Source organism: Nerophis ophidion, linkage group LG03 (assembly GCF_033978795.1).
Source record: "Nerophis ophidion isolate RoL-2023_Sa linkage group LG03, RoL_Noph_v1.0, whole genome shotgun sequence".
Lineage (NCBI taxonomy): Eukaryota > Metazoa > Chordata > Actinopteri > Syngnathiformes > Syngnathidae > Nerophis > Nerophis ophidion.
This window is the reverse complement of record NC_084613.1, coordinates 35,456,774-35,480,180: the sequence shown is the minus strand read 5'-3', so window position 1 is coordinate 35,480,180 and position 23,407 is coordinate 35,456,774. Positions and strand designations below refer to the sequence as shown.

Genomic DNA, 23,407 nt, shown 5'->3' with positions numbered 1-23,407 from the left:
TTCAACACCATTTTCCCATCCAAACTTGTCATCAAGCTCAAGGACCTGGGCTTAAACTCAACCCTCTGTCGGTGGGTCCTGTACTTCCTGACAGACAGACAACAAGTGGTGAGAGCAGGGAACTGCACCTCATCACCCATTATACTCAACACCGGTGCCACCCAGCTCTGTGTTCTGAGCCCCCTCATCTATTCACTCTACACACATGACTGTGTGGCCAAAAACACCACAGCTGTGTCGTCAGCTGTGGTGGGCCTGATCTCCAGAAACGATGAGACGGCCTACCTGAGTGAAGTGAAGAACCTGGCACTGTGGTGTCAGGAGAAACACCTCGCCCTGAACGTCAGCAAGACCAAGGAGATCATAGTGGATTTTAGGAGACGGGAGGCAAGGAACTACATTCCCCTTAGCATAGACGGGACGCCGGTCGAGAGAGTGAACAACTTCAAATACCTTGGAGTGACAATATCAGAAGACCTGTCCTGGACCACACACACAAACAAAGTGGTGAAAAAGGCACGACAGCGTCTGTACTTCCTCGGGAGACTGAGGAAGTTTAAGCTAAACCAAAAGATCCTCAGAAACTTCTACTCATGCACAACAGAGAGTGTCATGACTGGAAACATCACCTCCTGGCATGGGAATAGCACCGCACATGACCGCAACAGACTGCAGGGAGTGGCCAGATCAGCCGAGCACACCATCGGAGGTGTGCTCCCAACCATCTGCAACATCTACACCAGGCGGTGTAGATCCAATGCCAAATGGATTGTGAGGGACTCTGGTCACCCAAGCAACTGCCTCTTCTCACTGCTTCAGTCAGGCAAGCGCTACCGGGGTTTCAAGGCCGACACGGAGAGACTCAGGAGGAGCTTCTATCCCCAAGCCATCAGACTGCTCAACTGCTCCGCTGATTAACACTCATCACAATTCCACAAAACCGCACGCACAAGAATCACTTTACTCACCGCACAATACTCTTCATTCAATGACTGTAAATAAAGTAAAAAATATGGTAAAAACACTTTACTTACCACTGTAATTACCGGACTACAATACACTTCATTCAATGATTGTAAATAATGTAAAAATAATGTAAAAACAAGAGTATAAAGAAGTCATACTGTTCCATTACCTTTGTTCATACTACTGTCACTACTCAACTGCCAAAGAACTGTAGACACCTTCATATTTGTTGCGTCCTATACTGTACATACTGTTACACTATTTGATATTGCACTGGTACTGTATTCGACTACTGTACTTCTACTTGTACTGATACTTCTACCTTAACTACTGTGACTTATTGTGCAACTTAATTGTCTTGTAATTAATGTACATCCGAGCTATTCTATCTAAGATTTTTTTTTTTGTATTTAGTGTATTTGATTCTGCAACTAATGTTTGGATCCCATTGTACACAATATCTGAAGAGCATGGAAAAAAGCATTTCATTGTGGTGTAGTCTGCATGTGACAAATAAACTTGAACCTTGAACCTTGAGTTAACTTCAGAAAGTAAATCAAGTTGGGCCTTTCAACCAACACTCATGCGCCAGCATTGTGACGTCCCATGTTGAATCTTGAAAATGTGATTAAAAAAAGTTCAACCGACATCTTTTTTTAAAATGTCTTAAGTAATGTTTAGCGGTGGCAATTACATGATACAGAAAAAATTATGAGTAGCATCAACTGTCTCCAGATGGGTGCCATGGCTTTGTGCGCAGAATGGCTGTCTTATAGAAAAAAGTAGTCTTTAAACGGAGAGTTACCGGTTTGATACCTGCTTACCTGCTTGCTCAAACTCATGTTGAGGTTCCCTGCTCCTGATATCTTGTGATTAGTGCTGTGTGTGTGTGTGTGTGTGTGTGTGTGTGTGTGTGTGTGTGTGTGTGCGTGTGTGTGTGTGCGTGTGTACGTGTGTGCTTGTGCGTGTGTGTGTGTGTGAGGGTTTGTGAGTGTGTGTGTGTGAGGGTTTGTGTGTGTGTGTGTGTGTGTGTGTGTGTGTGTGCGTGTGAGGGTTTGTGTGTGTGTGTGTCTGTGTGTGTCTGTGTGTGAAAGTGATTATGTATATACTGTATGTATACAGATAGACAGGCTCAGGTACAGTGATGTGCTGTGTAAACACAGATCATTTACCACGTTGAGATTATTTGACTTACAGTTGTACAAACCTGTTAAATATATTGAACCAACTTATTTCAAAGTTATTTTAACATTCTTTTAAGTTAATCTTACATCAGACTGAATGTCAACTCATGATTTGAAGTGTATTATACTTAACACTACAAGTTGACTCAACTTAATTTAGTCAAAGCAACAAGATGTCCTGACTGAGTTAAGTTAAGTGAACATTTTTGTTTACGGTTTACACACTATATTTTATGGATGGCACTGACTGTTTAGTGTGTGGTATCGGGATCTTAGCAAATCAGGCCCCAAGTATTTCACATAAGTAATCTTAAAATGTGTGTTATTATTTTTAGTCTGCAGTCCAAGCAGTGGTGGTTTCCAGTGCAGATGTGAGGATCTGCATCGTTGGTCATGTGACCGGTGTTTCCAGTATGGATCATGTGACAACGTCACATATGACACGTGTGGATGCATCAACAGCATTCCTTTTGATGGACAATATTGTCAATCTGTTGATCAATACAGTAAGCAGTTTACATCCAATGATAGCAACACACCCTGTTATGTTTATTGAAAATATTTAACCTGTCTTTCTTACAGATTTTACATCTTGTCCTGTTACAACACCTTCTGCTACAACAACATGTAAGATTCATACAATATTCAGTCAAAAAGAAGTATATCAAACAATTTACTGTTTTGTTTCTTTGTAATGTCTCTACAGATCCTCCATTTGTTTATGAATCCATCATCTCTATTGAGCTAAACACCACAGATATGAGTGTGATACAACTACTAAAGGACATTCTGAGAAACACCAGTTACCCCATCAACATCAACGACTATTCAGAAATCTCTGACATCAACATAACTACAGGTAATTTAAAATGAGTCTGTATCAATTATTCCATGGAGCGGCGTTGCTCATGTGTTAGTGTGTACGTCCAACTTCAGGGTTCCTGGTACAAATCAAGCTTCCGCCATGCTAGTCACAGCCATTGTGTCCTTGGGCAAGACAACTCACCCACATTACTCTTAGTGGCACTCACACTGGTGTATGAATGTGAATGAGTATCATTGACTTCCACAAGCTCGGTCAGAAGGATAATTGGATGGCCATTTGTAGAAAATACTACCTTAACACATTCTGATCAACCTTAGCTAGATCGCACTGGGCAAAGGGTCTGATGTCAAGGGACCCAAACCACCTGAGGACCCCAGGTTACATATCTGATGATGTGTTCAGGAGCCTCAGAGAGATGTGTTTTAATCAATCAATTTTGAAAACATGTCAATATCTGTAAAAATGTTCCATTATGTACACACATCAACAAATGGGTCTTTGTTTTTATCCCCAGTTTGCAGTCCAAGCAGTGACTATTTCCAGTGCAGATGTGAGGATCAACATCGTTGGTCATGTGACCAGTGTTTCCAGTATGGATCATGTAACAACATCACAAATGACACGTGTGGATGCATTAACAGCATTCCTTTTGATGGACAATATTGTCAATCTATTGATCAATACAGTAAGCAGTTTCCATCTGATGATACCAACACACACAGTTATGTTTATTAAATAAATATTTAATCTTTGTCTTTCTTACAGATTTGACATCTTGTCCTGTTACAACACCTTCTACTACAAAAACAACATGTACGATTCATACAACAATCTGTCAAAAAGGAGAATATCAAACAAAGTACTATTTTGCTTCTTTTTAACGTCTTCACAGATCCTCCATTGGTTTATGAATCCATCATCTCTGTTGAGTTGAACACCACAGATATGAGTGTGATACAACTACTAAAGGACATCCTTGGAAACACCAGTTACCCCATCAGCATCAACAACTACTCAGAAATCTCTGACATTAACATAACCACAGGTAAATCAAAGATAAATACATATTATTGGTGGATTATTGGCATATTAATGATATGTCTGCGAAGGGTCAACTAAAATGGACAAAAAGCTTTTGTTTTTATATGCAGTTTGCAGTCCAAGCAATGATGGTTTCCAGTGCAGATGTGAGGTTCAGCATCGTTGGTCATGTGAACAATGTTTCCAGTATGGATCATGTGACAACATAGCAAATGACACATGTGGATGCATCAACAGCATTCCTTTTGATGGACAATATTGTCAATCTATTGATCAATACAGTAAGCAGTTTCCATCCAATGATACCAAAACACCCTGTTATGTTTATTCAAAATATTTAACCGCTGTTTTTCTTACAGATTTGACATATTGTCCTGTTACAACGCCTTCTACCACAACAACATGTAATATTGATACAATTATTAGTCAAAAAGCAGAATACCAAGCAATTTACTGTTTTGCTTCTTTTAAACGTCTCTATAGATCCTCCATTTGTTTATGAATCCATCATCTCTGTTGGGTTGAACACCACAGATATGAGTGTGATACAACTACTAAAGGACATTTTAAGAAACACCAGTTACCCAATCAGCATCAACAACTACTCAGAAATCTCTGACATCAACATAACTACAGGTAATTTCAAATGAGTCTGTATTAATTAGGCCATGGAGCAGCTTTGCTCATATGTTAGAGTGGACTTCCAAATTGAGGGTTTCTGGTACAAATCCAGCTTCTGCCATGCTAGTCACTGCCGTTGTGTCCTTGGGCAGGACACTTCACCCGCCTTACTCTCAGTGCCTCTCACACTGGTGTATGAATGTGAATGAGTATCATTGACTTCCACAAGCTCGGCCAGAAGGATAATTGGATGGCCATTTGTAGAAAATACTACCTTAACACATTCTGATCAACCTTAGCTAGATCGCACTGGGCAAAGGGTCTGATGTCAAGGGACCCAAACCACCTGAGGACCCCAGGTTACATATCTGATGATGTGTTTAGGAGGCTCTGAGAGATGTTTGTTGTCAATGAATTTTGCAAACATGTCAATATTTCCATTATGTTCCAACATGTAGACAAATCAATAAATAGGTCTATTTTTTTATCCCTAGTTTGCAGTCCAAGCAATGATGGTTTCCAGTGCAGATGTAAGGATCAGCATCGTTGGTCATGTGACCAGTGTTTCCAGTATGGATCATGTGACAACATCACAAATGACACATGTGGATGTATCAACAATATTCCCTTTGATGGACAATATTGTCAATCCAATAATCAATACAGTAAGCAGTTTCCTTCCAATGGAACCAACACACGCAGTTTTGTTTGTGAAATAAATATATAACTTGTCTTTGTTACAGATTTTACATCTTGTCCTGTTACAACACCTTCTACTACAACAACAACATGTAAGATTCGTACTGTTTTAATCTGAAAGTAGTTATTGGAGTTGTGTTCTTATATGGTTGCATCTTTTAAACATCTCCACAGATCCTCCATTTGTTTATGAATCCATCATCTCTGTTGAGCTAAACACCACAGATATGAGTGTGATACAACTCCTAAAGGACATTCTGAGAAACACCAGTTACCCCATCAGCATCAACAACTACTCAGACATCTCTGACATCAACATAACTACAGGTAAGTCAAAGATTCATAAATATTATTGATTGATTACTGGCATATTGATAATATATTTGGGAAGGGTGAACTAAAATGGACAAAAAGGGTTTTTTTTATCCGCAGTTTGCAGTCCAAGCAGTGATGGTTTCCAGTGCAGATGTGGTGATCAGCATCGTTGGTCATGTGACCAGTGTTTCCAGTTTGGATCATGTGACAACATCACAAATGACACATGTGGATGCATCAATAGCATTCCCTCTGATGGACAATATTGTCAATCTATTGATCAATACAGTAAGCAGTTTCCTTCCAATGATACCAACACACACAGTTTTGTTTATTAGAAATATTTAAACTCTGTCTCACTTACAGATTTGACATATTGTCCGTTTACAACACCTTCTACCACAACAACAGGTAATATTCATACAACTATAAGTCAAAAAGGAGAATATCAAAAAATGTACTGTTTTGTTTCTTTTTAACGTCTTCACAGATCCTCCATTTGTTTATGAATCCATTATCTCTGTTGAGCTGAACACCACAGATATGAGTGTGATACAACTCCTAAAGGACATTCTGAGGAACACTAGTTACCCCATCAGCATCAACAACTACTCCGAAATTTCTGACATTAACATAACTACAGGTAAGTCAAATATTAATGAATGTTATTGGTTGATTATTGGCATCGTGATGATATGTCTGCGGATGGTGAGCTAAGATGAACTAAAAGGTATTTGTTCTGGCCTCAGTTTGCAGTCCAAGCAGTGATGGTTTCCAGTGCAGATGTGAGGATCAGAATCGTTGGTCATGTGACCAATGTTTCCAGTATGGATCATGTGACAACATCACAAATGACACATGTGGATGCATCAACAGCATTCCTTTTGATGGACAATATTGTCAATCTATTGATCAATACAGTAAGCAGTTTCCATCCAATGATACCAACACACAGTTTTGTTTGTTAAAAATGTTTGACCTCTGTCTTTCTTACAGATTTGACATATTGTCCGTTTACAACACCTTCTACTACAACAACAACACGTACGATTTACACAAAAATCAGTCAAAAAGGAGAATATCAAACAATTTACTGTTTTGTTTCTTTTTAACATCTCCACAGATCCTCCATTTGTTTATGAATCCATCATCTCTGTTGAGTTGAACACCACAAATATGAGTGTGATACAACTCCTAAAGGACATTCTGGGAAACACCAGTTACCCCATCAGCATCAACAACTACTCAGAAATCTCTGACATCAACATGACTACAGGTAAGTCAAAGATTAATGGATATTATTGATTGATTATTGGCATATTGATGATATGTCTGCAGAGGCTGAACTAAGATGAACTAAAAGGTATCTGTTCTGGCCCCAGTTTGCAGTCCAAGCAGTGATGGTTTCCAGTGCAGATGTGAGGATGAGCATCGTTGGTCATGTGACCAGTGTTTCCAGTATGGATCATGTGACAACATCACAAATGACACATGTGGATGTATTAACAGCATTCCTTTTGATGGACAATATTGTCAATCTATTGATCAATACAGTAAGCAGTTTACATCCAATGGTACCAAAACACACAGTTATGTTTATTACAAATATTTAATCCCTGTTTTTTTACAGATTTGACATTTTGTCCTGTTACAACACCTTCTACAACAACAACACGTAAGATTCGCAAACAGTGTTGTATCTAAAAGTACTGATGGAGGTTGTGTTCTTTTATGGCTGTTTCTTTTTAACGTCTCTACAGATCCTCCATTTGTTTATGAATCCATCATCACTGTTGAGCTGAACACCACAGATATGAGTGTGATACTACTACTAAAGGACATTCTGGGTTACAATAGTTACCCCATCAGCATCAACAACTACTCAGAAATTTCTGACATTAACATAACTACAGGTAAGTCAAATATTACTGAATGTTATTGGTTGATTTTTGGCATTGTGATGATATGTCTGCGGAGGGTGAACTAAGATGAACTAAAAGGTATTTGTTCTGGCCCCAGTTTGCAGTCCAAGCAGTGATGGTTTCCAGTGCCAATGTGAGGATCAGCATCGTTGGTCATGTGACCAATGTTTCCAGTATGGATCTTGTGACAACATCACAAATGACACATGTGGATGCATCAACAGCATTCCTTTTGATGGACAATATTGTCAATCTATTGATCAATACAGTAAGCAGTTTCCATCCAATGATACCAACACACACAGTTTTGTTTATTAAAAATGTTTGACCTCCGTCTTTCTTACAGATTTGACATATTGTCCGGTTACAACGCCTTCTACCACAACAACAACACGTAAGATGTACACATAAATCAGTCAAAAACGACAATAGCAAACAATTTACAGTTTTTTTTCTTTTTAACATCTCCACAGATCCTCCATTTGTTTATGAATCCATCATCTCTGTTGGGTTGAACACCACAGATATGAGCGTGATACAACTACTAAAGGACATTCTGGGAAACACCAGTTACCCCATCAGCATCAACAACTACTCAGAAATCTCTGACATCAACATAACTACAGGTAAGTCAAAGATTCATGGATGTTATTGATTGATTATTGGCATATTGATGATATATTTGGGAAGGGTGAACTAAAATGAACAAAAAGGGTTTTTTTATCCGCAGTTTGCAGTCCAAGCAGTGATGGTTTCCAGTGCAGATGTGAGGATGAGCATCGTTGGTCATGTGACCAGTGTTTCCAGTTTGGATCATGTGACAACATCACAAATGACACATGTGGATGTATTAACAGCATTCCTTTTGATGGACAATTTTGTCAATCTATTGATCAATACAGTAAGCAGTTTACATCCAATGGTACCAACACACACAGTTATGTTTATTACAAATATTTAATCTCTGTTTTTTTTACAGATTTGACATCTTGTCCTGTTACAACACCTTCTACAACAACAACACGTAAGATTCACAAACAGTGTTGTATCTAAAAGTACTGATGGGGGTTGTGTTCTTTTATGCCTGTTTCTTTTTAACGTCTCTACAGATCCTCCATTTGTTTATGAATCCATCATCACTGTTGAGCTGAACACCACAGATATGAGTGTGATACAACTGCTAAAGGACATTCTGGGTAACAACAGTTACCCCCTCAGCATCAACAATTACTCAAAAATCTCTGACATCAACATAACTACAGGTAATTTCAAATTAGTATTTTTCAATTAGTCAATGGAGCGGCATTGCTCAAATGTTAGAGTGGACGTTCAACTTGAGGGTTACTAGTACAAATCCAGCTTCCGCCATGCTTGTCACTGCCGTTGTGTCCTTGGGCAAAACACTTCACCCACCTTACTCTCCGTGGCACTCCCACTGGTGTATGAATGTCAATGAGTATAATTGACTTCCACATGCTCGATTGGAAGGCGAAGTGGATGCCCATTTGTACAAAATACCACCTGAACACATTCCAGGGTCTGATCAACCTTAAGTAGATTACAGTGGCCAAAGGGTCTGATGTCAAAAGACCCAAACACCTGAGGACCCCTGGTTAAATCCCTGATGATGTGTTTAGGAGCCTCTGAGAGATGTTTTTTAATCAATCAATTTTGCAAACATATCTGCAAAAATGTTACAAAATGTACACAAAAAATGGGTCTTTGTTTCTATACACAGTTTGCAGTCCAAGCAGTGATGGTTTTCAGTGCAGATGTGAGGATCAGCATCGTTGGTCATGTGACCGGTGTTTCCAGTTTGGATCATGTGACAACATCACAAATGACACATGTGGATGCATCAACAGCATTCCTTTTGATGGACAATATTGTCAATCTATTGATCAATACAGTAAGCAGTTTACATCCAATGGTACCAAAACACACAGTTATGTTAATTACAAATATTTAATCTCTGTTTTTTTACAGATTTGACATTTTGTCCTGTTACAACACCTTCTACAACAACAACACGTAAGATCCACAAACAGTGTTTTATCTAAAAGTACTGATGGGGGTTGTGTTTTTTTATGGCTGTTTCTTTTTAACGTCTTCACAGATCCTCCATTTGTTTATGAATCCATCATCACTGTTGAGCTGAACACCACAGATATGAGTGTGATACAACTGCTAAAGGACATTCTGGGTTACAATAGTTACCCCATCAGCATCAACAACTACTCAGAAATTTCTGACATTAACATAACTACAGGTAAGTCAAATATTACTGAATGTTATTGGTTGATGTTTGCATTGTGATGATATGTCTGCAGAGGGTGAACTAAGATGAACTAAACGGTATTTGTTTTGGCCCCAGTTTGCAGTCCAAGCAGTGATGGTTTCCAGTGCCGATGTGAGGATCAGCATCGTTGGTCATGTGACCAATGTTTCCAGTATGGATCCTGTGACAACATCACAAATGACACATGTGGATGTATCAACAGCATTCCTTTTGATGGACAATATTGTCAATCTATTGATCAATACAGTAAGCAGTTTCTATCCAATGAAACCAACACACACAGTTTTGTTTATTAAAAATATTTGACCTCCGTCTTTCTTACAGATTTGACATATTGTCCGATTACAACGCCTTCTACTACAACAACAACACGTAAGATTTACACATAAATCAGTCAAAAAGGACAATAGCAAACAATTTACTGTTTTGTTTCTTTTTAACATCTCCACAGATCCTCCATTTGTTTATGAATCCATCATCTCTGTTGGGTTGAACGCCACAGATATAAGCGTGATACAACTACTAAAGGACATTCTGGGAAACACCAGTTACCCCATCAGTATCAACAACTACTCAGAAATCTCTGACATCAACATAACTACAGGTAAGTCAAAGATTCATGGATGTTATTGATTGATTATTGGCATATTGATGATATATTTGGGAAGGGTGAACTAAAATGAACAAAAAGGGTTTTTTTATCCCCAGTTTGCAGTCCAAGCAGTGATGGTTTCCAGTGCAGATGTGAGGATGAGCATCGTTGGTCATGTGAACAATGTTTCCAGTTTGGATCATGTGACAACATCACAAATGACACATGTGGATGTATTAACAGCATTCCTTTTGATGGACAATTTTGTCAATGTATTGATCAATACAGTAAGCAGTTTGCATCCAATGGTACCAAAACACACAGTTATGTTTATTACAAATATTTAATCCCTGTTTTTTTACAGATTTGACATCTTGTCCTGTTACAACACCTTCTACAACAACAACACGTAAGATTCACAAACAGTGTTGTATCTAAAAGTACTGATGGGGGTTGTGTTCTTTTATGCCTGTTTCTTTTTAACGTCTCTACAGATCCTCCATTTGTTTATGAATCTATCATCACTGTTGAGCTGAACACCACAGATATGAGCGTGATACAACTGCTAAAGGACATTCTGGGTAACAACAGTTACCCCCTCAGCATCAACAACTACTCAAAAATCTCTGACATCAACATAACTACAGGTAATTTCAAATTAGTATTTTTCAATTAGTCAAGGGAGCGGCGTTGCTCAAATGTTAGAGTGGACGTTCAACTTGAGGGTTACTAGTAAAAATCCAGCTTCCGCCATGCTTGTCACTGCCGTTGTGTCCTTGGGCAAAACACTTCACCCACCTTACTCTCCGTGGCACTCACACTGGTGTATGAATGTCAATGAGTATAATTGACTTCCACATGCTCGATTGGAAGGCGAAGTGGATGCCCATTTGTACAAAATACCACCTGAACACATTCCAGGGTCTGATCAACCTTAAGTAGATTACAGTGGGCAAAGGGTCTGATTTCAAAAGACCCAAACACCTGAGGACCCCTGGTTAAATCCCTGATGATGTGTTTAGGAGCCTCTGAGAGATGTTTTTTAATCAATCAATTTTGCAAACATATCTGCAAAAATGTTACAAAATGTACACAAAAAATGGGTCTTTGTTTCTATCCACAGTTTGCAGTCCAAGCAGTGATGGTTTTCAGTGCAGATGTGAGGATCAGCATCGTTGGTCATGTGACCGGTGTTTCCAGTTTGGATCATGTGACACCATCGCAAATGACACATGTGGATGTATCAACAGCATTCCTTTTGATGGACAATATTGTCTATCTATTGATCAATACAGTAAGCTGCTGAATGGATTAATATAAAGTATCAGTCAAAAGTTTGGAGATGCTTTGCAGTGATACGGAAACAATAAAAATAAATTACTGAATATAATGTCGAACCTCTAATGTACATTGTAGACCTGTTTCCTTACTTCAAGAATGTTCTAAAAAAATAGATAATTTGTTTAACAACAGATTGGACTAATTCAAACTCATCGACATTCTCTTCTGCTGTCACAAAATACCTTTATTTTAGTTTTACTGCCATTCAAAGACAGTCTTTTTCATTTGTTCATTTTTTTCTGTTATTTTTTATCTTAGCTTCTGTTTGTTCTCTGCTGAACAAAACACAAGTGTTGTGTGCAAATAATACAAACATTAAGTCCTGTATATCTTTACAAATGTCGTTAGTATAAATATTGAACTATTTTAGTCTTAGTATTGATCCCTTGGGTACTCCACAGGATATATTTTGCATTGTAGACATATTTAAACCTATTTTTACGCAACTCTAGGTTTGACATAGGATTGGCCTTGAACTGGCAAAAAAGCTACTTAACTAGCAGGAAGCAATATGTGAAGTTAGGTGAGCACATGTCTACAATGCTAAATATATCTTGTGGTGTACCCCAGAGATCAATATTGGGACCAACATTGTTTAATCTTTATACAATCAACATTTTTAAAGTTACAAAGTACTTAAAGTTAGTATTATTTGCAGACAACATCATTGTGTATTCTCCAGGAGAGAACACACATAAGCTAATACAAATAATAACAGAAATTTTTTTTTTTTAAAAAGGTTTGACAAAAACAGAATATGTTAGAATCTTGGTAAAACTAAAAAAAACAACATTATTTTGTAACAGTAAAAGAGAAAGTCAAACACATATAGACAGAGTAGACATTGAAGAGGTTAAATAAATCACATTTTTGGGTGTAATAATACATGATTAATTGACCTTGAAATCTCATATTAAACATAATGTGGCAATAAATATTTGAATTATGAAAAAAGAAAAATGTGTTTTGGACAAAATAATTCAGTGCATTTTATCCACTGCCTGTGTTACCATATCTGAGTTTTTGTGTAGAAATATGGTATAATAATTATAAAAGAACATGTCATTCACTAACCGTGTTACAGAAAAGTTTTTTTTTAATTGAATCAAAAATATTGAAATTCAACAATTTTGTGCACTTGCAAAAATTATGTACAAAGCAAACTATAACCTGCTACCCAAAAATGTACAACAATTCTTCTCAACAAAAGAGGGAAAATGAAACCTTTGAGAAAAATCCCATTTAAAACACGTGTCTGCATGTACAACACTTAAAACCTTTAGCATATCAGTATGTGGAATTCAATTATGGATTGGCTTATAAAACAATGAACTAATATGATCCACTTTAAGAAAAATGTTCAAACTACAAGTGCTTACAAAGTACAAAGAAGAAGAATGCCAATAAACATTATGGTAAACGATATAAACTTTATTAAAAACAATATATAATCTTATTCATCTAATTATGTAAATCACAATTTATTTACATAATTATTGAGAATTGTATCACTTAATATTTATTATTATTTTGTGTAAATTGTGTACAGATTTAGAACAGGAAGTGAACAATTGTGTTAGCCATTGCAATTAAATGGATAAAGGTTCCGATTAAATAAGTTCTGCTTCTTCCTACTCCTTTTCGGGCATGTACTGGAAATATGTGATGTAACTGCATGTTCCAAATAAACTTGCACCACAACTATAAGCTTTTGAATGCAATTAAATAGGAAAATGTCTCCGAATTTTTGACTGTTATTTAATGAAGATTGTACTTTTTCTGAAATCTTTTAACCATTTTTTTTAAAGACACATCTGGTTGTCCCATCTCAACCACCTTTCCTACAACACGTAAGTAAGGAAGCACATGTTGTCTGTTTTTGCAAACGTGAATATCGAGTTTAACAGGTTTTGACAATTGTTCCACCCCCTTTGGAGATTGCATATATACTGTATTAGAACGTCTGTTGTTGTTGTTATAAATCCGTTTTAACGAAAACTGAATTGTATGAAAAACAAAACTTTTTCCCATTGGACGCAATGTAAAAGCAATCTATCAGTTTCGGAAACTTAAAATGACATAACACTTTTATAGAGAATAATTCTAGTTTTTATGAAAAAAACATACAAATTAAGAATTAATTAGATAAAAAATATATTTCACATAATTTTTACTCAGTGACATGCAACGACATCCTAGCCAGGTGAGGTATTGATGCCTTTGGAGTTAGTTTTTTAAACATTGTATAAACAAATTTTACTAAACTACTAATAAATATTTCTAATAAATATTAAAGTAGCAGTGGAGTGGAAAAACAGGTTGACTGTAAGGACAGATTAGCGTTTCATTGCATTCGTTAAGCATTTCCAATTGTATTTCCAATCCGTAAAGTTTGTGAAAATACCGTCTAAACATCACAAAATACTACAATGGCAGACGGCTATTTTGAATATTCCGCTCCGAATGTCTTCGGCATTCTCCGTAGATTCGAGGTGGGATGATGTCACAAAAAGAACACTTCTGCACTCTGATCATACTGGAAAGACTTGTCACTCACAATCCCTTTAAAAGTCAAGGACACGTGTTTTTCTTTTTTATGCATTCTAATTTGTAAATAAAAACAATTACAAAAGTCAGCTAACAGTGGGGTCAACGGGGGTTCCTCCATCCGCTCAAAAAGTATGCCCCCTTTTTTCATGGTGAGTCAGAGCATTTCAGGAAGATTTTCTTACATTTATAGTCCAATTAGCAAAAACAATGATGTCCCACAAAGATGAACTACATTACACATGTTGTAAAGTACATGCATTCATATTCATACAACAGACATTCATCCATTCATACACCAAACATTCATTCATTTTCATACACCAAACATTCATTCATATTCATACACCAGACATTCATCCATTCATACACCATACATTAATTCATATTCATACACCAAACATTCATTTATATTAATTCATCAACTATTAATTTATATTAATTCACAAAACATTCATTCATATTCATACACCAAACATTATTTTATATTCATACACCAGACATTCATCCATTCATACCCCAACAATGCATTCATATTCATACACCCAACATTTATTCACATGAATACACCAACCATTCATCCATATTCATACACCATTCATATTCATACACCAAAAATTCATTCATATTCATAAACCAACCATTCATTCATATTCATACACCAGTCATTCATCCATTCATACACCAAACATTAATTCATTTTCATACACCAAACATTCATTAATTCATACACCAAACATGCATTCATATTCATACACTAAACATTTATTCATATTCACACACCAGACCTTCATTCACATTCATACACCAAACATTCATTCATATTAATACACAAAACATTCATTCAATTTCATACACCAAACATTCATCTATTCATACACCAAACATGCATTCATATTCATACACAAACCTTTTATTTATATTCATACACCAAACTTTTATTCATGTTTATACACCAGACATGATTCAGATTCATACACCTAACATTCATTTAAAAACCCTGTTTCCACATAAATTGGGAAATTGTGTTAGATGTAAAAATAAACGGAATACAATGATTTGCAAATCATTTTCAACCCATATTCAGTTGAATATGCTACAAAGACAACATATTTGATGTTCAAACTGATAAACATTATTATTTTTTTTGCAAATAATCATTACCTTTATAATTTGATGCCAGCAACAGTGACAAAGACGTTGGGAAAGGTGGCAATAAATACTGATAAAGTTGAGGAATGCTTATCAAACACTTATTTGGAACATCCCACAGGTGTGCAGGGTAATTGGGAACAGTTGGGTGCCATGATTGGGTATAAAAGCAGCTTCCATGAAATGCTAAGTAATTCACAAACAACGATGTGGTGAGGGTCACCACTTTGCAAACAGATTGACGAACAGTTTTAGAACAACATTTCTCAACAAGCTATTATTGCACGGAGTTTAGGGATTTTACCATCTACGGTCCGTAAAATCCTCAAAAAATTCAGAGAATCTGGAGAAATCACTGCACGTAAGCGATGATATTACGGACTTTAGATCCCTCAGGCGTTTCTGCATCGAAAACCGACATTAGTGTGTAAAGGATATCACCACATGGGCTCAGCAACACTTCATAAAACCACTGTCAGTAACTATAGTTGGTCGCTACATCTGTAAGTGCAGGTTAAAACTCTACTATGCAAAGCCAAACCCGTTTATTAACAAGACCCTGAACGCCGTCGGCTTGGCTGGGCCCGAGCTCACCTAAGATGGACTGAGGCAAAGTGGAAAGATGTTCTGTGGTCTGACGAGTCCACATTTCAAATTATATTTGGAAACAGAGGACGTGGTGTCCTCCAGAACAAAGAGGAAAATAACCATTCCAATTGTTGTAGGCGCAAAGTTCAAAAGCCAGCATCTGTGATGGTATGGGGGTGTCTTAATTCCCAAGGCATGGGTAACTTACACATCTGTGAAGGCACCATTAATGCTGAAAGGTCCATACAGGTTTTGGAGCAACATATGTTGTCATCCAAGCAACGTTATCATGGACGCCCCTGCTTATTTTAGCAAGACAAGTGTTACAACAGCGTGGCTTCGTAAAATAAGAGAGCGGGTACTTTCCTGGCCTGCGTGCAGTCTGAATGAAAATGTGTGGCGCATCATGAAGCGTAAAATATGACAGCGGAGACCCCAGACTGTTGAATGACTGGAAACTCTACATAAAACAAGAATGGGAAAGAATTCCACTTTCAAAGTTTCAACAATTATTTTCTTCAGTTCCCAAATGTTTATTGAGTATTGTTAAAAGAAAAGGTGATGTAACACAGTAGTGAACATGTCCTTTCTCAACTACTTTGACACGTGTTGCAGTCATGAAATTCTAAGTTAATTAATATTTGCAAAAAAAAAATTAAGTTTATGAGTTTGAACATCAAATATCTTGTCTTTGTAGTGCATTCAATTGAATATGGGTTGAAAAGATTTGCAAATCATTGTATTCCATATACATTTACATCCATCACAATTTCCCAACTCATATGGAAACGGGGTTTGTATATTCATACACCAAATATTAATTCATATTCATACACCATTCATTCATTCATTCATTCATATTCATACAGCAAACATTCATACACCAGACATTCATTCATTCAAACACCAAACATTCACCCATCCATACACCAGACACTCATTCATATTCATACACCAAACATTCACCCATTAATACACCAGAAATTCATTCATATTCATACACCAGTGCCAGCGGCACTTTTTGTAAAATTTCTGCAAATGTCTAATTCAGATTTTTCACAAATGAGCACACATTTATATATTTTGTAGATGTATTCAATTTTAATGACGTTTGTTGGATTTAATGTAAACAGAATGTATTTTCATAAAACATTATCTTTGAAATGTTTCTTAATGATTGATCACGTTTTCTTTCCAGATACAACAACTGCCAGTACAACAACAACAACAACAACAACAACCACAACCACAACAACAAGTAAGTACTGCATGTCAGAGGTGGGTATTAACGCACTACATTTACTCAGTTACATTTCTTTAGGTAACTTCCATCCATCAATTTTTCTACCGCTTTTCCCTCTCGGGTGCTGGAGTCTATCCCAGCTGCATTCATTCACCTTGGACGAGTGTCCACCTCATGGCAGGGCCTACACAGATAGGCAGTCAACATTCACACACATTCATTCAGTGTTGCCAATCAACCTAAATCCATGTGTATGTATGTGAAGGTGGGAGGGGCCTATCCCTGGGTGCATGACTATAAAAGTGAGAGGGGCCTCTTTCCAGGTGCATATCTATAAAGGTGGGAGGGGCCTATCTCTGGGTGCATGTCTATAATGATGGGAGGGGCCTATACTCAGGTGCAAGTTTATGAAGGTGGGGGCGGCCTATCCCCAGGTGCATGTCTTTTGTCAATTTAGTAACTAAAAGAGAATATTCAAAGAGTAAATTACCAAAGATACTGTATTACAACGTCTGTTGTTGTTGTTATTAATCCGTTCTAACGAAAACTGAATTATATGAAAAACAAAACTTTTTCCCATTGGAAATTCATTCACTGTCAAACTCGTTTGCACTTGCACTTGCAAGGCTTAATCTTTGAGACAAGCATATGCTACTGGCAGGATCAACCAGCAGTTTCGGACACTTAAAATTACATAACACTTTTATAGAAAATAATTCTAGTTTTCATGAAAAAAACATATAAATTAAGAATTAATTAGATAGAAAATATATTTTACATAATTTTTACTCAGTGACATGCAATGACATCCTAGCCAGGTGAGGTATTGATGCCTTTGGAGTTAGAATTTTAAACTTCGTATAAATAAATTTTACTAAACTACTAATAAATATTACTAATAAATATTATTAAAGTAGCAGTGGAGTGGAATAAAACCGGTTGACTGTAAGGACTGATTTGCGTTTCATTGCATCCGTAAAGCATTTCCAATTGTATTTCCAATCCGTAAAGTTTGTGAAAATACCGTCTAAACATCACAAAATACTACAATGGCAGACGGCTATTTTGAATATTCCGCTCCGAATGTCTTCGGCATTCTCCGTAGATTCAAGGTGGGATGACATCACAAAGGAACACTTCTGCACTCTGATCATATTGGAAAGACTTGTGTTGTCTGTTATTCACAATCCCTTTAAAAGTCAAGGACACATGTGTTTTTCTTTTTTATGCATTCTAATTTGTAAATAAAAACAATTACAAAAGTCAGCTAACAGTTGGGTCAAAGGGGGTTCCTCCGTTCCGCTCAAAAAGTGTGCCCCCTTTTTCATGGTGAGTCAGAGCATTTCAGGAAGATGTTCTTAAATTTATAGTCCAATTAGCAAAAACAATGATGTCCCACAAACATGAAATACATTACACAGGTTGTAAAGTACATGCATTCATATTTATACAACAGACATTCATCCATTCATACACCAAACATTCATTGATTTTCATACACCAAACATTCATTCATATTCATACACCAGACATTCATCCATTCATACACCATACATTAATTCATATTCATACACCAAACATTCATTTATATTAATTCATCCATCCATCCATCCATTTTCTACCGCTTATTCCCTTTCGGGGTCGCGGGGGGCGCTGGCGCCTATCTCAGCTACAATCGGGCGGAAGGCGGGGTACACCCTGGACAAGTCGCCACCTCATCGCAGGGCCAACACAGATAGACAGACAACATTCACCCTCACATTCACACACTAGGGCCAATTTAGTGTTGCCAATCAAACTATCCCCAGGTGCATATCTTTGGAAGTGGGAGGAAGCCGGAGTACCCGGAGGGAACCCACGCATTCACGGGGAGAACATGCAAACTCCACACAGAAAGATCCCGAGCCTGGATTTGAACCCAGGATTCATCAACTATTAATTTATATTAATTCACAAAACATTCATTCATATTCATACACCAAACATTATTTTATATTCATACACCAGACATTCATCCATTCATACCCCACCAATTCATTCATATTCATACACACAACATTTATTCACATGAATTCACCAACCATTCATCCATATTCATACACCATTCATATTCATACACCAAACATTCATTCATATTCATACATTAAACATGCATTCATATTCATAAACCAAAAATTCACTCATATTCATACACCATACATCCATCCATTCATACACCAAACATTCATTCATTTTCATACACTAAACATTAATTCATATTCATAAACCAAAAATGCATTCATATTCATACACCAGACATTCATCCAATCATACACCATACTTTAATTCATATTCATACACCAAACATTCATTTATATTAATTCATCAACTATTAATTTATATTAATTCACAAAACATTCATTCGTATTCATACACCAAACATTATTTTATATTCATACACCAGACATTCATCCCCCACCAATTCATTCATATTCATACACACAACATTTATTCACATGAATTCACCAACCATTCATCCATATTCATACACCATTCATATTCATACACCAAACATTCATTCATATTCATAAACCAAAAATTAACTCATATACATGGACCATACATCCATCCATTCATACACCAAACATTCATTAATTTTCATACACTAAACATTCATTCATATTTATAAACCAAAAATGCATTCATATTCATACACCAGACATTCATCCATTCATACACCATACTTTAATTCATATTCATACACCAAACATTCATTTATATTAATTCATCAACTATTAATTTATATTAATTCACAAAACATTCATTCATATTCATACACCAAACATTATTTTATATTCATACACCAGACATTCATCCATTCATACCCCACCAATTCATTCATATTCATACACACAACATTTATTCACATGAATTCACCAACCATTCATCCATATTCATACACCATTCATATTCATACACCAAACATTCATTCATATTCATACACTAAACATTCATTCATATTCATAAACCAAAAATTCACTCGTATTCATGGACCATACATCCATCCATTCATACACCAAACATTCATTCATTTTCATACACTAAACATTCATTCATATTCATAAACCAAAAATGCATTCATATTCATACACCAGACATTCATCCATTCATACACCATACTTTAATTCATATTCATACACCAAACATTCATTTATATTAATTCATCAACTATTAATTTATATTAATTCACAAAACATTCATTCATATTCATACACCAAACATTATTTTATATTCATACACCAGACATTCATCCATTCATACTCCACCAATTTATTCATATTCATACACACAACATTTAGTCACATGAATTCACCAACCATTCGTCCATATTCATACACCATTCATATTCATACACCAAACATTCATTCATATTCATACACTAAACATTCATTCATATTCATAAACCAAAAATTCACTCATATTCATGGACCATACATCCATCCATTCATACACCAAACATTCATTCATTTTCATACACTAAACATTCATTCATATTCATAAACCAAAAATGCATTCATATTCATACACCAAACATTCATCCATTCATACACCATACTTTAATTCATATTCATACACCAAACATTCATTTACATTCATTCATCAACTATTAATTTATATTATTCACCAAACATTCATTCATATTCATACACCAAACATTATTTTATATTCATACACCAGACATTCATCCATTCATACCCCAACAATTCATTCATATTCATACACACAACATTTATTCACATGAATTCACCAACCATTCATCCATATTCATACACCATTCATATTCATACACCAAACATTCATTCATATTCATACACCGGTCATTCATACACCAAACATTATTTTATATTCATACACCAGACATTCATCCATTCATACCCCAAGTATTCATTCATATTCATATACCCAACATTTATTCACATGAATACACCAACCATTCATCCATATTCATACACCATTCATATTCACACACCAAACATGCATTCATATTCATAAACCAACCATTCATTCATATTCATACACCAGTCATTCATCCATTCATACACCAAACATTCATTCATATTCATACACCAAACATTCATTAATTCATACACCAAACATGCATTCATATTCATACATTAAATATTTATTCATATTCATACACCAAACATTCAGACATATTCATATACCAAACATTCATTCATATTTGTACACAAAACATTAATTCATATTCATACACCAAACATTCATTCATAGTCATACACTAAACATGTATTTATATTCATACACCAAACATGTATTCATGTTTATACACCGGACATGATTCATATTCATACACCTAACATTAATTTACAAACCCCGTTTACATATAAGTTGGGAAATTGTGTTAGATGTAAATATAAACGGAATACAATGATTTGCAAATCATTTTCAACCCATATTCAATTGAATATGCTACAAAGACAACATATTTGATGTTCAAACTGACAAACATTATTTTTTTTTGCAAATAAGCATTAACTTTATGATTTGATGCCAGCAACAGTGACAAAGAAGTTGGGAAAGGTGGAAATAAATACTGATAAAGTTGAGAAATGCTTATCAAACACTTATTTGGAACATCCCACAGGTGTGCAGGCTAATTGGGAACAGTTGGGTGCTATGATTGGGTATAAAAGCAGCTTCAATGAAATGCTAAGTAATTCACAAACAAAGATGTGGTGAGGGTCACCACTTTGCAAGCAAATTGTCAAACAGTTTTAGAACAACATTTCTCAACGAGCTATTGCAAGGAGTTTAGGGATTTTACAATCTACGGTCCGTAAAATCATCAAAAAATTCAGAGAACCTGGAGAAATCACTGCACGTAAGCGATGATATTACGGACTTTAGATCCCTCAGGCGTTACTGCATCGAAAACCGACATTAGTGTGTAAAGGATATCACCACATGGGCTCAGCAACACTTCATAAAACCACTGTCAGTAACTACAGTTGGTCGCTACATCTGTAAGTACAAGTTAAAACTCTACTATGCAAAGCCAAACGCATTTATCAACAATATCCTGAAACGGCGCCGGCTTGGCTGGGCCCGAGCTCACCTAAGATGGACTGATGCAAAGTGGAAAGGTGTTCTGTGGTCTGACGAGTCCACATTTCAAATTATATTTGGAAACAGAGGACGTGGTGTCCTCCAGAACTAAGAGGAAAATAACCATTCGGATTGTTATAGGCGCAAAGTTCAAAAGCCAGCATCTGTGATGGTATGGGGGTGTATTAGTTCCCAAGGCATGGGTAACTTACACATCTGTGAAGGCACCATTAATGCTGAAAGGTCCATACAGGTTTTGGAGCAACATATGTTGTCATCCAAGCAACGTTATCATGCTTATTTCAGCAAGACTAGTGTACCAACAGCGTGGCTTCGTAAAAAAAGAGTGCGGGTACTTTCCTGGCCCGCCTGCAGTCTAGACCTGTCTCCAAATGAAAATATGTGGCGCATTATGAAGCGTAAAATACGACAGCGGAGAACCCAGACTGTTGAATGACTGGAAGCTCTACATAAAACAAGAATGAGAAAGAATTTCACATTCAAAGCTTCAACAATTATTTTCTTCAGTTCCCAAATGTTTATTGAGTGTTGTTAAAAGAAAAGGTGATGTAAAACAGTAATGAACATGTCCTTTCCCAACTACTTTGGCACGTGTTGCAGCCATGAAATTCTAAGTTTATTATTATTTGCAAAAAAAACATAAGTTTATGATTTTGAACATCAAATATCTTGTCTTTGTAGTGCATTCAATTGAATGTGGGTTGAAAAGGATTTGCAAATCATTGTATTCCATATACATTTACATCTAACGCAATTTCCCAACTCATATGGAAATGGGGTTTGTATATTCATACACCAAATATTCATTCATGTTCATACACCATTCATTCATTCATTCATTCATTCATTCATATTCATACAGCAAACATTCATACACCAGGCATTCATTAATTCAAACACCAAACATTCACCCATCCATACACCAGACACTTATTCATATTCAT

At 36.2% G+C, this 23,407-nt stretch overlaps 1 protein-coding gene across 7 annotated transcripts in view; it reads left to right on the top strand.

The window, feature by feature from the left end:
• The window catches only part of LOC133549533 (uncharacterized), a 115,737-nt gene that overhangs the window by 42,675 nt on the left and 49,655 nt on the right, over window positions 1–23,407 (top strand). For 5 of the 7 annotated variants that reach the window (XM_061895033.1, XM_061895032.1, XM_061895031.1 and 2 more), the window contains 39 exons: window positions 2,486–2,656; window positions 2,733–2,777; window positions 2,857–3,009; window positions 3,491–3,661; window positions 3,742–3,789; window positions 3,869–4,021; window positions 4,128–4,298; window positions 4,377–4,421; window positions 4,501–4,653; window positions 5,133–5,303; window positions 5,382–5,429; window positions 5,512–5,664; window positions 5,770–5,940; window positions 6,019–6,063; window positions 6,143–6,295; window positions 6,402–6,572; window positions 6,649–6,696; window positions 6,776–6,928; window positions 7,035–7,205; window positions 7,283–7,327; window positions 7,413–7,565; window positions 7,672–7,842; window positions 7,921–7,968; window positions 8,048–8,200; window positions 8,305–8,475; window positions 8,554–8,598; window positions 8,684–8,836; window positions 9,313–9,483; window positions 9,561–9,605; window positions 9,691–9,843; window positions 9,949–10,119; window positions 10,198–10,245; window positions 10,325–10,477; window positions 10,582–10,752; window positions 10,830–10,874; window positions 10,960–11,112; window positions 11,589–11,759; window positions 13,615–13,656; window positions 17,292–17,351. In XM_061895033.1, the coding sequence (XP_061751017.1) occupies window positions 2,486–2,656; window positions 2,733–2,777; window positions 2,857–3,009; window positions 3,491–3,661; window positions 3,742–3,789; window positions 3,869–4,021; window positions 4,128–4,298; window positions 4,377–4,421; window positions 4,501–4,653; window positions 5,133–5,303; window positions 5,382–5,429; window positions 5,512–5,664; window positions 5,770–5,940; window positions 6,019–6,063; window positions 6,143–6,295; window positions 6,402–6,572; window positions 6,649–6,696; window positions 6,776–6,928; window positions 7,035–7,205; window positions 7,283–7,327; window positions 7,413–7,565; window positions 7,672–7,842; window positions 7,921–7,968; window positions 8,048–8,200; window positions 8,305–8,475; window positions 8,554–8,598; window positions 8,684–8,836; window positions 9,313–9,483; window positions 9,561–9,605; window positions 9,691–9,843; window positions 9,949–10,119; window positions 10,198–10,245; window positions 10,325–10,477; window positions 10,582–10,752; window positions 10,830–10,874; window positions 10,960–11,112; window positions 11,589–11,759; window positions 13,615–13,656; window positions 17,292–17,351 (4,716 nt within the window). The remainder of the gene's footprint in view (window positions 1–2,485; window positions 2,657–2,732; window positions 2,778–2,856; window positions 3,010–3,490; window positions 3,662–3,741; window positions 3,790–3,868; window positions 4,022–4,127; window positions 4,299–4,376; window positions 4,422–4,500; window positions 4,654–5,132; window positions 5,304–5,381; window positions 5,430–5,511; window positions 5,665–5,769; window positions 5,941–6,018; window positions 6,064–6,142; window positions 6,296–6,401; window positions 6,573–6,648; window positions 6,697–6,775; window positions 6,929–7,034; window positions 7,206–7,282; window positions 7,328–7,412; window positions 7,566–7,671; window positions 7,843–7,920; window positions 7,969–8,047; window positions 8,201–8,304; window positions 8,476–8,553; window positions 8,599–8,683; window positions 8,837–9,312; window positions 9,484–9,560; window positions 9,606–9,690; window positions 9,844–9,948; window positions 10,120–10,197; window positions 10,246–10,324; window positions 10,478–10,581; window positions 10,753–10,829; window positions 10,875–10,959; window positions 11,113–11,588; window positions 11,760–13,614; window positions 13,657–17,291; window positions 17,352–23,407) is intronic. The other 2 variants (XM_061895035.1, XM_061895036.1) reach the window with 2 other exon arrangements.